The sequence below is a fragment of the Camelus dromedarius genome, chromosome 20, assembly GCF_036321535.1.
Source record: "Camelus dromedarius isolate mCamDro1 chromosome 20, mCamDro1.pat, whole genome shotgun sequence".
Taxonomy (NCBI): domain Eukaryota; kingdom Metazoa; phylum Chordata; class Mammalia; order Artiodactyla; family Camelidae; genus Camelus; species Camelus dromedarius.
Genome location: NC_087455.1, coordinates 25,191,383 through 25,205,313, shown reverse-complemented (window position 1 = coordinate 25,205,313; position 13,931 = coordinate 25,191,383). Strand labels below are relative to the sequence as shown.

General features: G+C 35.4%; 1 protein-coding gene across 3 annotated transcripts in view; it reads right to left on the bottom strand.

Annotated features, from left to right (window-relative positions):
- ANGPT1 (angiopoietin 1) overlaps positions 1-13,931 on the bottom strand; it is a 231,667-nt gene that overhangs the window by 23,814 nt on the left and 193,922 nt on the right. For 2 of the 3 annotated variants that reach the window (XM_010981856.3, XM_010981857.3), the window contains exon 7: positions 8,830-8,996. In XM_010981856.3, coding sequence (XP_010980158.1) covers positions 8,830-8,996 — 167 coding nt within the window. Of the gene's footprint in view, positions 1-7,010; positions 7,168-8,829; positions 8,997-13,931 lie in introns of those variants that run through there. The other variant, XM_031439489.2, reaches the window with a different exon arrangement.

Genomic DNA, 13,931 nt, shown 5'->3' with positions numbered 1-13,931 from the left:
GTTGGTCTCTCAGTTTCTAGCATCTAGATCAATAATTGCCATATAGTACTTAGCTGTGTTTGTTGAATGCACAAAAAATATCTTTGTTGATGTATCTTTCATATATTTATTAGAAAGTGCTTTCTTTCCAAACGTATGCCAGGCATTGTGGAGAGGTCCCTGCCCTCCCACAGGTAGCAGGGAATACCCAGTTATGATCCAATGTGATAAGAACTCTGATAAAGATATGCGAACAACACAGGGAGGGCACGTAGAAGGGGCTGCTTACCCAGTCTAAAAAAGCAGAGCTCTACAGTCTGAGCTAAGACTTAAAGCAAAAAGAAAATCAAGTCAGGCAAAGCAGTTAAGCTCTTGAAGGATAAGGGTTGAGTTCTGTGGGATTTGTTTCACCCAAAATGTCTTGCACATTGTTTTTGTTCATATTTAATGAACAGAGTAATCAAAATATTGAGTGAAAAAAAAATTGACTGGGATGTGAAAAAAGACCATGCAGATGGGCTGCCCTTAGAGGCATTTTATTTGCCAATCCTAAATCTCCCACATATTACTAGTTGTCTGGCTCTCCTCTATGTTCTTAGCATCATACTTCGCCATTTACACTGTATGCTTAAGCGATACCTAACTACTTGCAATTTGCCGAATGAGACATGCTGGATCTCACTTATGAGCTTTCACATGTGCTAATCCCTCTTCTACCTCCAACTTGAACTGTTTCTCCAGCTAATTCCAATCTGCCATTTTTATGTCTTAGGCCTTAGGCCTTGGACGCTTTCCCAACTCCCCCAAATTGGTTAGGTCCCCTTATTCATGCCACACTTGTCTTTATTAGTGAACTCACTATGTTCATGGCATTGTAATTGCCTATTTGTCTGTTTACTATCTACCCCTTCCCCTAGCCCCATCACACATGAGTATAGATAAGTGTGAACAAGCACATACATGACTATACTGAAATCTTTCTGGGCGTTTCATCTTAGGATAGCACACAATAGAAAGTAACAAATATTTTCTTCATTGAAGATGGAGCCTTCATCTTTTCAGTGTTGGCCAACATTAGGAGGACCCTGAGCAGTGTGATCATAGGACATATCCCTAGACTATTTCCTGGAGGCAGTGCTAGTGGCTCTAGCAACCTTTGCCAACCTACAAGGTTCTAGCACAGCAGTTGCCCGAGTCCAAGCATTACTCATTCTGGAGTAGGAATCCTTTGGCACTTCTTAGACCTAGTAGCATCGGGGCATTTGTTTTTGCTGCCTTGGAAAAATCTAAGACTGAAGAAACTGACATTAACCTGCATTAAAGTCAAGAGATTTCCTGACCCTTATAAGACCTGAGGAAGGTACAAAGTGACTTTCTAAGACCATGCTTTTTTCCTCTTGAATATTTCATCTTAGTCAAGGAGTATAAAATACAAATTTTGTTGGATAAAACAATTCCTTCACTGTTTGAGGTATATAACCACAATAAAAATCTTGGTCTAAATAAAAGTAATACACATCCCAAGTTGGAGAAATTATTTGAAAATACAAATAAAACTACTTAGATTTGATATCTAAAAATTCAAAAGGGTAGAAACTGCCAGGAGATTCCCTACATATTTTTTTCTACCTTGATCTGTCCAAATTTCCTCTTAGTATTTCAACACATCTGCTACTGGTTCCAGCTAGGACCATGCAGCCCAGAGGATCAGAGAAATGAAAAACATTTCATGAAAAAGAGTGAAACAAGTTTTGCAATACCTACAAAAATGCAGGGCTTAAATTTACATGGAGGACTCGAGAGAATTCTTTTTAATCCACACTAATTTGTTTTGTCCTGGAAATACATACATGACATGGGAATACTTTAATGATTGAAAAAGAGAATTCTGGTATTGTAAAGACTTCATCCTTACCTCCTTATTTTACTTTTGAGGATCTGAGACTTGGAAAAGTTGAAGTAACTTGTCCAAGGTCATTCAGAAAAGTAACTACAGGTCTAAGTCTTAAGTTCCTGTCTCTGGATTCCAAATACACTATTTTGCCTATTACATAAAACTGCTTCCCAATAAAGCTCTTGGCCAAAAATAAACTTTGTACAAAAAGATGTTTAATGGCCAAATTACTTCCAAGATTCTTTTGGGTAATTTTGGTTAAACATCTTATTTATCTCTTAATAAAATCTCTTTCAATCAAGGCTTTAGCATAGCCATAGTTAGTTCTACCCTGAAAGTATCGTTCCTTCCCAACAAATAATATGGAGATAATAAAATGAGAAGTATATTCCCAAATTGTGCATCATAAATATTACGGTAAGGTTGTAATTATAATCTAAAATGTACATTCAATGGTTAAACACTATCATTCAGACTTTGTGAACACAAATGTTCTATTGTTTCAAAGAAGGGTTATCTTTTAACTTGTCATTATACTATCTGTGATAGAGAATTTATTAATTGAGTTAATATAAAAAGATAAAGGAATTAACTTTAGGTGACAAACTGTAACCAAGAATGGAAAAATTAACATGTAAATTCACTCAACAAAATCACAAACAATATTTATCTCCAATTGTTAAGTCATTACATTTTCAGTTATAATAATCTATTACAATGTACTCTACAAATGTCTGAAGCATTAGCAAGGGGAGGGCCAATGGGATATTGTGGTAAGTCCCCACAACCACTTCAACCAACATAGATCACCTTAATGTGTTTTATAAATTATGATATTTTGTAAGAATTTTCTTTGAGACTACATATTTCATTGCACAAAATCCCCCCAAAACTTCCAGTGATTAAACTTTGCCCAGCCAATAATGGGACAAAATGACCTTTTGTGATGAAATGGGAAGTACACAGTATCGTTTATCTAGCATTCTTGTCAAAAAGATTTAATTTGAATCTCAACAGGAAGAAATAATCAGATAAATTCATAAAGAGACATTTCTGAGGAAAACTGACCTGGATTCTTTAAAAATATTAATGGTGGGTGTGTGGTAGACTGCTCTAGGTAAAAGGTAACTAAAGAGATCACAGATGCAATGAGTGAACCTGAAATAGATTCTGAATCCAGATAGGTAAATAGATAAATATCAATCAGTAAAAGACATTTTGGGGACAGTAGGGAGGTAGATTTCAATATAGAAATATACCTAACTTTTAACTGACTCAACAGTAAATTTCTTGGGTGTGATAAAAATTGAATTAACAATAAAAACATTTCATAGTTGTATGGAATTAAAGTTTGTCCAATACAAGTATTTTTGCATAGTCTTTCTGAATGGATCCATATAACAAAATGGCGAGAATGACAGGAGAGAGAACATTATTCCCACTTAAAGATGAGAAAATTGAGGTATACAAGTATTAGGTGATTTGCCCAAGGTATAGCTAGATTGGGCTACTGTCTACTTGGTTAATCTGAGAACAATGTTTCTCAGAATCTCCTTCTTTGTATAGTTCCAAGTTAGAGCTGGCCCAAAGAGGACTTGAGATTTGGAAGGTAGAAGTGAAGCAGTGGTCCAGCTCTCAGATTATCATTAGACATAGTGATGTTCAGGGTCAAAGGTGCCCAGCAGTTCTCAGCTTGTCTTCTCTTCTACTCTGCATCCAGCTTGCCTCCCCCATGCTGGCAATTTATTCAGACTCCCACCAGATGCTTGACTGCACCACTCCAGGTAACATAGCTACAGCTTTTTGTAGATCTCCCCTGAGGTGGCCCCACTTTGGTGGCTGGCAATGCTTGGTTTCTTGAATTTTCCTGCTAACTTCAGCTTGTCCACCACCACACTAGAGTTCAAGTATATGTGTTAGTGAGCCTCCCTCTGATTTTCCACCTTCATCTTCTAGACCTTCACTTCCCCAGCTCATCTCACATTTGTGTAAGGTGTAATTTGTGTAACAAATTTCTTATTTCTACAATACTTGTCATGGCTCTATTTCCCTGACTGAACGTTGACTGATACAGCCAAGTTGGTTTTGTTGATAGTGAAGCGAGACTTCACTATTTAATGGCTCCCATATCTTCTGATTCCTATTCTAGGGTGCTTTCCAGTAGATCATAGCATCTCCCTAACCTCACAATTAATATTTTATTTCTTTTAAGCATTTGTTATTGTGGTGGTTGTTATGAATTTGTCTTTTATCTCTAAGTTTTGGGACCAGCAAAGGTTTCATGAGAAGTAAAAAGTCACAGTAAGCCCTAAACTGATGGAAACTCTAACTGAAATATTTTTTGAGAGATTAAAATTTAATCATTTATCAAAGAATTGAAGGGGCAAAAAATTTAAAAAAAAGTATACATAAAGGGAATTTTATTTTAGCAAATACTTTTTGTGCTGCAAGGTGCTTCATAAATACTTTAATTTATAGGACATAAAATTGAGAACCAGAGAGATGAGATAATGTGTCCATGGATATTCAGATTATTAAAGACAGTAATGGAAACAGAAGAAATATACTTTATCTTTTAGAATATATGCTTTGAGTGTATTTAATTCCAAAAATTAACTGATGGATTTCCCCTTAATGAGGGATGGCCATACAGTGGGCAGTTATGAAATCAAAGCTCAAATCTTGACTTCTACTCATATTAGTGCCTATGACTTTATGCAAAGTACCACCCCCTCAGTTTTCTTATGTAAAATAAGGTGTCTGGTGCATAGTATGTATTCACTAAATATTAATTACTAACTATTAGTAATAATTTGGCTAACTTAGGTATCTATTTTGAATTTTTATAAAAATGGTTTCTATTCTCTAGAAGTGTAGAAATTAGCAGGAAAGGTCATACACAGTTATTTAATAAATACTTGTTAGTGACTTATAAAAAGAATCTGGATACTGGATAGTTACCCACAGACTGTTATGGATCTGTGGGACTACAAAGCAACCAAAAAAGACCTGAGAATGAGGGTGATGCATTTCTCTGGGAAATCAGTGTAGAGCAGTTTACAGGTGAATGATCTTAGGACTGATTCCTGTGGCAGAGTAAAGAAAGCAGTACTGATCAGTGGGATAAGTTGGGCTCACATGTAGTCACAGTAAACACCTCTGCTAATCTCAGGTGAAATGCTGGACTTTCGATGGCCCTTCAGCATTGCCCTGAACTGGGGCAAGGGGTCCTTAATATACTCCTATACTGACCAGTCATTGGATGCAATCTGTCTGTAGAAAGGAGCACTGACCTTGAGTGACATGACTTTCTTCAGCCACATGCATACCCAGGCAGGAGGTCTTGACTACGAGCTCTTAGCCATAACATCCCCAGGAGGTAGGAGAAGGAATGCTTCAGCTCTGAAGGGAGGCTACAGGTGTGCACACCACAGCATAAACCATGGTAGGGATTAGGGAAGACTTTCTGGAATAAAGGAAAATCTTAAAGATTTAGAAGATGTATCCAAAGTTGGGTTTATGTGCGTAGGCTAAGGATATTGCATAAACAAAGATGTGGAAGGTGAAGGGAAATTTCAAGTAGTTTCTGGATCAAATCATTATGATTATGAGGGAGTTTCTGGCTGGGTGAGGTTGAGGGGAGAGTAAGATAATAAAAGCTGAATAAGTAGGTAAGACCAGGTCATGACGAGTTTTAAGTGGCAGACTTTAACCTGCAGATATCTGAACACTGTTGAAATATATGGAGGATGGCAGAGACCAAATCAGACTGTCTTTCATAAAAAACATCCTAATAATAGTGTGCAAGATATATTTGAGAGTACCAAGAGAGGAGGAAGGAAGGCTGTATAATAGTCTGGGTGTTAGATGATAAGGATCTGGATAATACTGCGTCTCTAGAGGAAGTATTTAATAATTTCACATTGATTGTGTGCTATTTCACATGATGTGTTTATCATGACACTCTCACATTTTTTTTTAAAATTTATATTCTCCTGGGTTCTGTAGATTTTATATTTTTATCTGAGAAAATCATTTGGACTTTCCTTGGAGGATAAAAGGAAAATATGTGTATTACATGTATATTTGTAAGCTCATCAATCCGTTCACAACACTTACTTTTAATCAATTTGTGCTGAAAGCATGAGAAAGGTATATTTTTTAAGAAATATTTCGGTTTATATGTTATGGCCATAGCTATTACAGGAGTTTTCAAAATACAATTTCTATTAAGATAAAATATTTTTTAAAAGAAACCTCCTAAAATTCTGAATTTAATTTGAAAGAGGAAAAATATAGAAAACGTAAAAATAGAAAACAAAAACCTAACGTGAGTTTCATAGTTTTGATTTTAGTTGGAATCTAGTTGAATTTGAGCAGGGCAATTGACCAAAGCCTCACGAAAGTTTCTTGATTTTTAAAATGTGTATAATAATACCTAGCTCAAAAGTCATCGTAAGGATTAAATGATTATAGTATTAAAAATAATTTCATAAATTATAAAATACTATACAAGTGTTAGTATTAATTCCTTTATCACAATGAGGGATCCTAACTCAGAGGGAAGGGAAACAACTGGAAGGCAAGCACAGAAATGAGAAGCTGGACATCTGGAGTCCTAACTTGAGGCCACATGTGGCATTACTGGGCCTGGAGGATCAGTGCTGGTGTGAGTGAAGATACAGGTAGAAAGGGAAGTTACAAGGGTGTAGCTTCTCTTTTCAAGCTTCTGTCTGATTTTCTTTGAAAGAGTGAATATCACCAGTTTATAGTGTGCTTATTTTAAATAAGCTTTCAGCAGAACAGGCATGATGTTTTAATGAGTTCTAATTTCCCATTTGATGCCAACATGAATCTTAATATTTAATTGCATGAGAAGGTGATGATTACAGAACTATTTTCTGCTGGGTGTTGGCAGGAGGACCAGAGCCACCAACTTTATTATAGGAGCATTACAGAGTAGAAACCACACCAAACTAGGAAGGTATCAAACATCCCATATTTAAGTCTTTCTCCCTCCTTGAGCAAAAATATTGCATATTTCTGGACCTCAGTTTTCTTTTCTTTGAAACCAGAGATTTGTAATTAAATTATTAAGTTCATTTTGGATTTATAATTCTGATTCTTAAGGTTCATAATTATCTCAAGAGAAGAAAATGGGGATCTCAGACCATACGCCTCACTTTAGCTGGGGTGACTTACTTTTTGATCACAGATCTGCATCATTTGGGTGACGATCAGAATCACACAGATGTTCAAGGAATGGAAAATGCTCGGTGAGAGCAGTGGGCACTCTAAAAGGAAATAAATGTGCCTTCCTCATACACATGCCAGAATGACATTCATACCACACACCCTGAAGCTTACTTCAGATGCCTCCAACCCTCCTAAACCTACCCACTCTTTGTATCCTTAATGCCATTCCAGCCTCATAAGCGCACACGCACACGCACACACACAAACGCACACAAGAACTAGAAGACATTTTGGGAAAAAAACCAAAGCAAATTCTTCAGGAGCCTAGAAAAAGACTAGACTAATTATTTGCTAGTCCTATTGTCAGGCTGTCTGACATCAGCCAAGTTTCATATAGTTTTAGGTTTCAGCTCAAACCATTTACATAAGAGTATCCCTGATGTTTTACAGCGGTTTTTCTTGTTATAAAACTCTCAAAATACTGACCTCCCTGGAAACAACTTTTTCTTACACTCCCTTGCATTTTATAAATGTATTTTCTTTGGTTTCTTGAGTTGCCATTATGTACACTACACCCTCACTCCCCACCCATGAGACTATCAGCTCTTTAGATTTACTCATCCTCTGTTGCCGTGACATCATCATTGTTTGTTAAGAAAATGATTGTTTCCAAGGATCCAATTCCATACATAATCCATTCAAATAAAATGAGATGTGATCATAAAAACGTTGCAGATCTAAACCCCTAAAGAACGGTATGCCTCAAAAAGACTAATAAGCAGCAGAAACAGTTGAACTATGAAGAGATGGCCACATAGGTTGGGAAAAAAGCATAAGGCTTTGGTTGCTGTCATTGTATTTTGCTTGAAGCAGTGTGCTAACCCCTTAATGCACACAGCTGTGTGTCTAAGACCAATGTAGAGTAGCCACAATAGCAAAGAGTTTAAAATCACTGCAACCCTACTTTACTGTTTGTCTAATTTACAAAACTAAGTCACACACAATCGTTAAGGACCTGCTGTGCACCAAGTATTACATTTATGGGTAATGATATAAAGTAACTGAAATATACTTCCTATTCTCAAGGAAGGCCAACCATTTTTTAGTGACCTAGTTTGTAACAAAGCTGGATGAGGTCTGGGAGACCAGAGACCTCATCACTGATGCAGACTGTCAGTGCCTAGTAGAGTTCCTGGAACCCAGAAGTAACAAATAAATGTTTGTCAGATGAATTTATCCACTGTATTACTTGCTGAGCCATTTTTCTTTCTAGTGTACAAACTGCTTGGTTGGAAAAAAAAGTCAGAAATGTTCACAACTAAGTACATAGTTTGTTTTTATTCTGCACTGATGTGTTGTGTAAATTGATGCCATTACTTGATAGAGAAAAGTATTTTATTTTAAGGTCCTGAGTTTGACTTAATTCTCTGTCATCAGTTTCATATGTGATGAATTCACTGTATCTTCATAACAATAGCAGCAAAATAAAAATAATGACAATAACACTGTGCTTGACTTAATTCCCTATCCTCTAGAATTTGAGCCAACAACAAAATAACCAGTCTGTAAAAATTTATATTCAAAGCTCTGAGGAGGACTTTACAGGGTTTTTTTTTTTTTTATCTCTTTGTTATAGACCTAGACAGCCTGATTTTCATTTTGAAGGATGACTTTCATCATTTCTTATTTTCACACTTTTCCATGAAACTCTTTATTGGCTAGGCCTGAGGTAGTCGAACACTACTCCAAAGAGGACTTACCTGTAGTTTTGTTTTTCATTTCCTATGTGGAATCTGTCGTACTGAGAATAGGCTCGGTTTCCTTCCCAGTCCATTAACTCGATTCTTAGTGTGTACTGCCTCTGACTGGTTATGGCAAAAATAAACTCATTACCCAGCCAATATTCACCAGATGGATTTCCAAAACCCTGCAAAGGAAGACAGCAACGCAGTTGTTACTTCAGAGAAGCTCATTTCATTTTAGTATTTAACTATGTACTACATAATAACAAAAAACTCTTTAAAAGTAGAGATGGTTATTTCACATTTTTACATGCTTTTTTCAATTACTCACTCAACACTTTTCTGCTGTTTCCTTACATTGAGGCTTATGTCTCATTCTTATTTCAATAAAATCTGGTATCCAAATCAGTGTAGATGAGATGTTTTTGAATTAAATAAATCTGGTTGATAGGTTTAACCAATAAATGCTTCTCAGTAATAACTTGCTTTTGAAAATATTTCTGAAATGCTAGTTAATGGAATATTTTGAAAATAATTTAAACTTTTTTCAATGAATATCATCAGGGTAGCTATTTAACAATCTTAATAGTGTTTGTGTTGTTATTATTATTGTTCACAAGTCAAGTTAGGCTTAGATAATGACAAACAGATTACCAGTTAGATGACAGATTACCTTCACTTCTCCAGCTTTAACATTCTCATTTTTAAGTATTAATGAGAAAATCTGTAAATCCAAGACTTTTAACATTTAAATACTTCACTGGCATAGATTAGGATTTTGAGGCAGAAGGCTGGCTGCTCTGCACCTGAATCTCAATATGGTTCTAGGTTCTCTTTAGGGCAATTCCAGTCACGGTTGTTAAGTATTCAAAACAGTTTTCTTTGTGGGGAAAAAAAAATAGTACACACAAAAAAGCCAACTCAATGTTGGTGATGTTAGTGATAGGGAAAAAAAAAACCCTAAGTATACTGGCATTCTAGATTTTGGGTATTTACAGTTGCCTCAGAAAGTGTTCCTTGGTAATACGTGAGGTTCAACGTAACTCTTGATCTATGTATTTGTTTTCTGACCAGACTATGAGCTCCTTGGGGACAGAAGTTGTGTTGTATTTGTGAATCCTCAAAGACTAGTAGAATGCTGGCATACACTGCATGCTCCAAATGTTTTACTGAAATTCAAAGAAAAAGGAAGAAAGGGAGGAAGGAATAAAACAAAAGACTACAGCATTCTGCAATTGCATTCAGAGAAGTAACCTTAAAACTTAATTCTTGTTGTAGGTAATTTGGCTGAGTTTTAGGGAAGTGCTTCTTAAAGTGCCCAACTGAATCATAATCATTGGAACAATTCCTGGCTCCAATCTGAATCAAAATATCTGAGAGCTAGTACATAAATCTGAATCTGGACACACTCCTCATTTGTCTTGTGCAAATTCATACTTGGAAGACACACCTCCAGTAATCACAGGACATACTTTGACATTGCAGAAAGAAAAAATATTCTGGTTCATTGATGTATTCATTAATAAAGGTTTTATTTTACCTATATTAAGAAGTATGAGGAAATTACTAAAACAACCACAGCAACCCTTATTTTTTCAATACAGGGGATAGAATTTGGAAAACATTTTTTTTTCTTTCAATTTTAATATATATCAACTTAATAGGATTATAACTACAGTACAAGTGTTCTTAACTAATTTCTTCTTTAACCAACTTAACACATGAATCAATATTCTCCATACCATCTTTAAAATATATTGATGCCCAGAGTACACTGAAAATATTAAATATATTTGTGCACTACTGTCTGCCAATTGAGTTACTTACCAAAGGCCAATTGTGTTTGGTCCCAAACTTCCTTATGCCAGCTCTGTTATAGTAATGATAAGATTTATAATGTTGTATAAATAAGTTAAATACAACTGGGAAAGAGGATTTTTTTTATAAAACCTAATTTAAATAATTAGGTTTGCTCTATAAAAGCAAATGACTAAAACAAATGCTTTTGGATTATATATTGTTGCAACAACTCTAAAAGACCAGGGAAAATAAAAGTTTAAAGGATTTTTAACTTACATTGTTTTGCATATGCCTTACTTGCTTTAGTTTAAAAAAAGCATAAGCTAGAAATTTGATGCATTTGATTATAGGAAAGTTTTAAGAAAGAACCACTGATCCAGAATTCCAAGCTTTCACCCTACATTTAAAAATATGGGTAAATGAATGTATATTTTTATATTTCAAGGTAAATCAGAATGTATTAGTGTATATATGCACACTTTTAAGGTTATTCCCCAACTTAACTTAGTTTTTGATTAAACGAACATCCTTTGTCCAAATTGCAGTGGGTAAATGCATCCTGAAGACCATCCACCAGTAGCCCAGAGTACAGATACACTATACACAATACTCCAGTGTCTCCTGTCTCCTCTGTTCTTCAGATGCTCAAGTCACACTTTGCAAAAGTTGCACAGTGGCAGGAAATTTTGGAGCAATTTAGGAAGTGCTAAGAATTTTACACATTTTTACGGCAGCTAGCGCTATATACCAGGGAGAAGAGTGAAGCTTACCTTCTCCAGTGAATAAGCAAAACAGAAAGTTACAGGGGACTGAAAGTCAAAGAATTAGCATATTCTCAGTTGCAGCAGCCGCTCGGAAGAAAAAGACCACTGGGATTCTCCTTGCATTTCTTCTGAGCTCAGATATGTCAAAACTTTCCCTATAGCCACTTGCCCATTCCCTCTTTTGTGTACTCAGTTAGAAGAGATTCAGTAATTATACTAAATGTGAGTAAGGAGGGTGAGAATGATGAAGTGTTAAGTTTTAGGTCAAATATTTCCATGCTGTTGAAAGCGTTGCATGCATAAAAGCTCTCCAGCTTCCCTAGGGAAAAGTGCAGTGATCTTCAACGAACCCGAGAAATGGAGAAGCATTTGTGTCATTCTTACAAGAGCCTCCATCCGCATCTTGGCATGTAGGCTTGTACCTCCCTCTAAGTAGGGATTTACAACCCTTTTTAAACAGTTTGCTTTTTTTTTGACTGAAAATAGAGAAAGAAGCAACTAAAAAGAAAGCAATGAAATTTGCTTTGATAAGCTAAAATTTTATTTCATGCACCTTCCCAAAAAACTGTCTAAATATGCTCTGTTATGGGAACAAAATATTTGGCTATGAGGCATCAAAATCACTGTTAGAGAGATGGTGTAGGGAGGAAACCTTCTTATAGCTAAGTGCAGTGATGCAGAAACAACTGTTTTATCTTAAGGATGAAAAATTCGTGAAAGAAGGGGAAATGGGTTCCCACATTAGTAAAGTGTCTGTTAAATAGTTTATCAGACATACCACAAGTCTGACTCCTAGAAACAAAGCCTTGGCTTTGATTAAACAACTTCTACTCCCTATCTCGACTCCAATTTGAAGCCTTGTTCTGCCATATATTTGCTGTTATTTTAAGCCTCAGTTTCCTTATACGCAAAACAGGGATTTAAAATGTCATTTCCACATATAGTGTTGTGAGAAGGAAGCGAGATAATATACCTAAAACATTTATCTCAGTGCATGATACATGAGAAGCACTTAACAAAAACCTAGTTGTTGTTATTATAATTATATATATATATTATTAGAGGATATATCACAATATATAGTGATTTTCTGTTTATTTCCCTCTCTCCAAAGAGACTGTAAGCAGTCTTCCTTTTTATTCTGTATGAGAAAGGGAACAAAAAATAATCCAGAGTCTTGTCTTAGCATGAAAATTAGTAAGAGCATACTGAAGCAATTCTTTAAAAGGCTTTCAGATGCTAGGAACTAAGATATTCTTATGACAAGTTGAGTGTGGGCTTATAATAAAGGAGTACTGTTATCTTAATCTGAGAAGTTAATTATTAAATAAGAAATTTAAATCAACTGGTTGCAACTGGGGCTAAACTGTGACATGCAGACTACTTTCTTACTGTTGCTTCTGCTTTCCTAGTGCTGAAGAGAAGCTGTTTTCTTCAATTCTACCTTGGTCCTATTTTTAAAAATCCTTTCTTGCTACACTCATACGTTTTAGGATCTACAAAAGAGGTTTTTGTTTGTTTGTTTGTTTGTTTTTGAGATCTTAAGCCCATACTAATAAATTGATAGTTCTGACACTTGCTGTCAACTGGGGGTGCATATCAGAAATAGCTGTGGAGCTTTTTAAAAATGTAGATGACTTGGTTCCTGTATGGGATTTCTGACTCAGTGTTTCTAGGGTGGGCTTAGAGATCTGTACATTTAAAAGGTTCCACAGGTGAGTCTGCTGGGTACCAAAGGTGGGGAACCATAGGATTATGATGTAGAATAGCTATTCTGAGTACAAACAAGAAAAAATAAATTAACCAGATCAAATTATCTAAGTAGTACAGAGGGAACAGATAGGCATAAAACATCATCTTCACATTGAGCTTCATGGTAGGAGGTAAGTTTTGATTATGTATTATGGGACTGTCCTTGAAAAAAATTAATATTTATGCCTGAAATACAGAGATGGCCAATGCACAAAAAAAGGTTTTCACATTATTGTACATATAACAGCTTACTATAGGTTTATATTTTACTCCAAATAGCCTGCAACATTTATAAGAATAAAAATAAAATCTTATACAAAATTCAGTGTTGATACTGAAAAAACAGCAAGTCCTTATTGAATGAACAAACAATAGTAATAAAAATAGAATTCTTCTTTTTTATAAATAAAGTCCAAGGATGCTATGCCATATCCTTTCATGAGAACTACCAATCATAATTATATGAAACATTTTGATATTACAATTCAGACAGATTGCTAATCAACTTTATTTTTCCTTTAGCTCTTTAATAAAAGTCAAAAGGGACTGGAATTTGGCCTAAACTAATGCTGACTTAAAATTGGCCTTAAAAAGCATATTTTGCTTAAAAAAAAAGTACACAAAGGACAGACCAGTATTCATTAATTTTTGCCAAAACCTGCAGAAATGTTCAGTTTTGATTTGCATTTTTCCAAGTTAATAAAATAATCGTCTCTGATACTTTATTTTGTCTGATAATGCTTATAGGAAGTGTTGACTTTTTATAGCTGAAATGCAATTGAAACCAGACACAGTCCATGTATC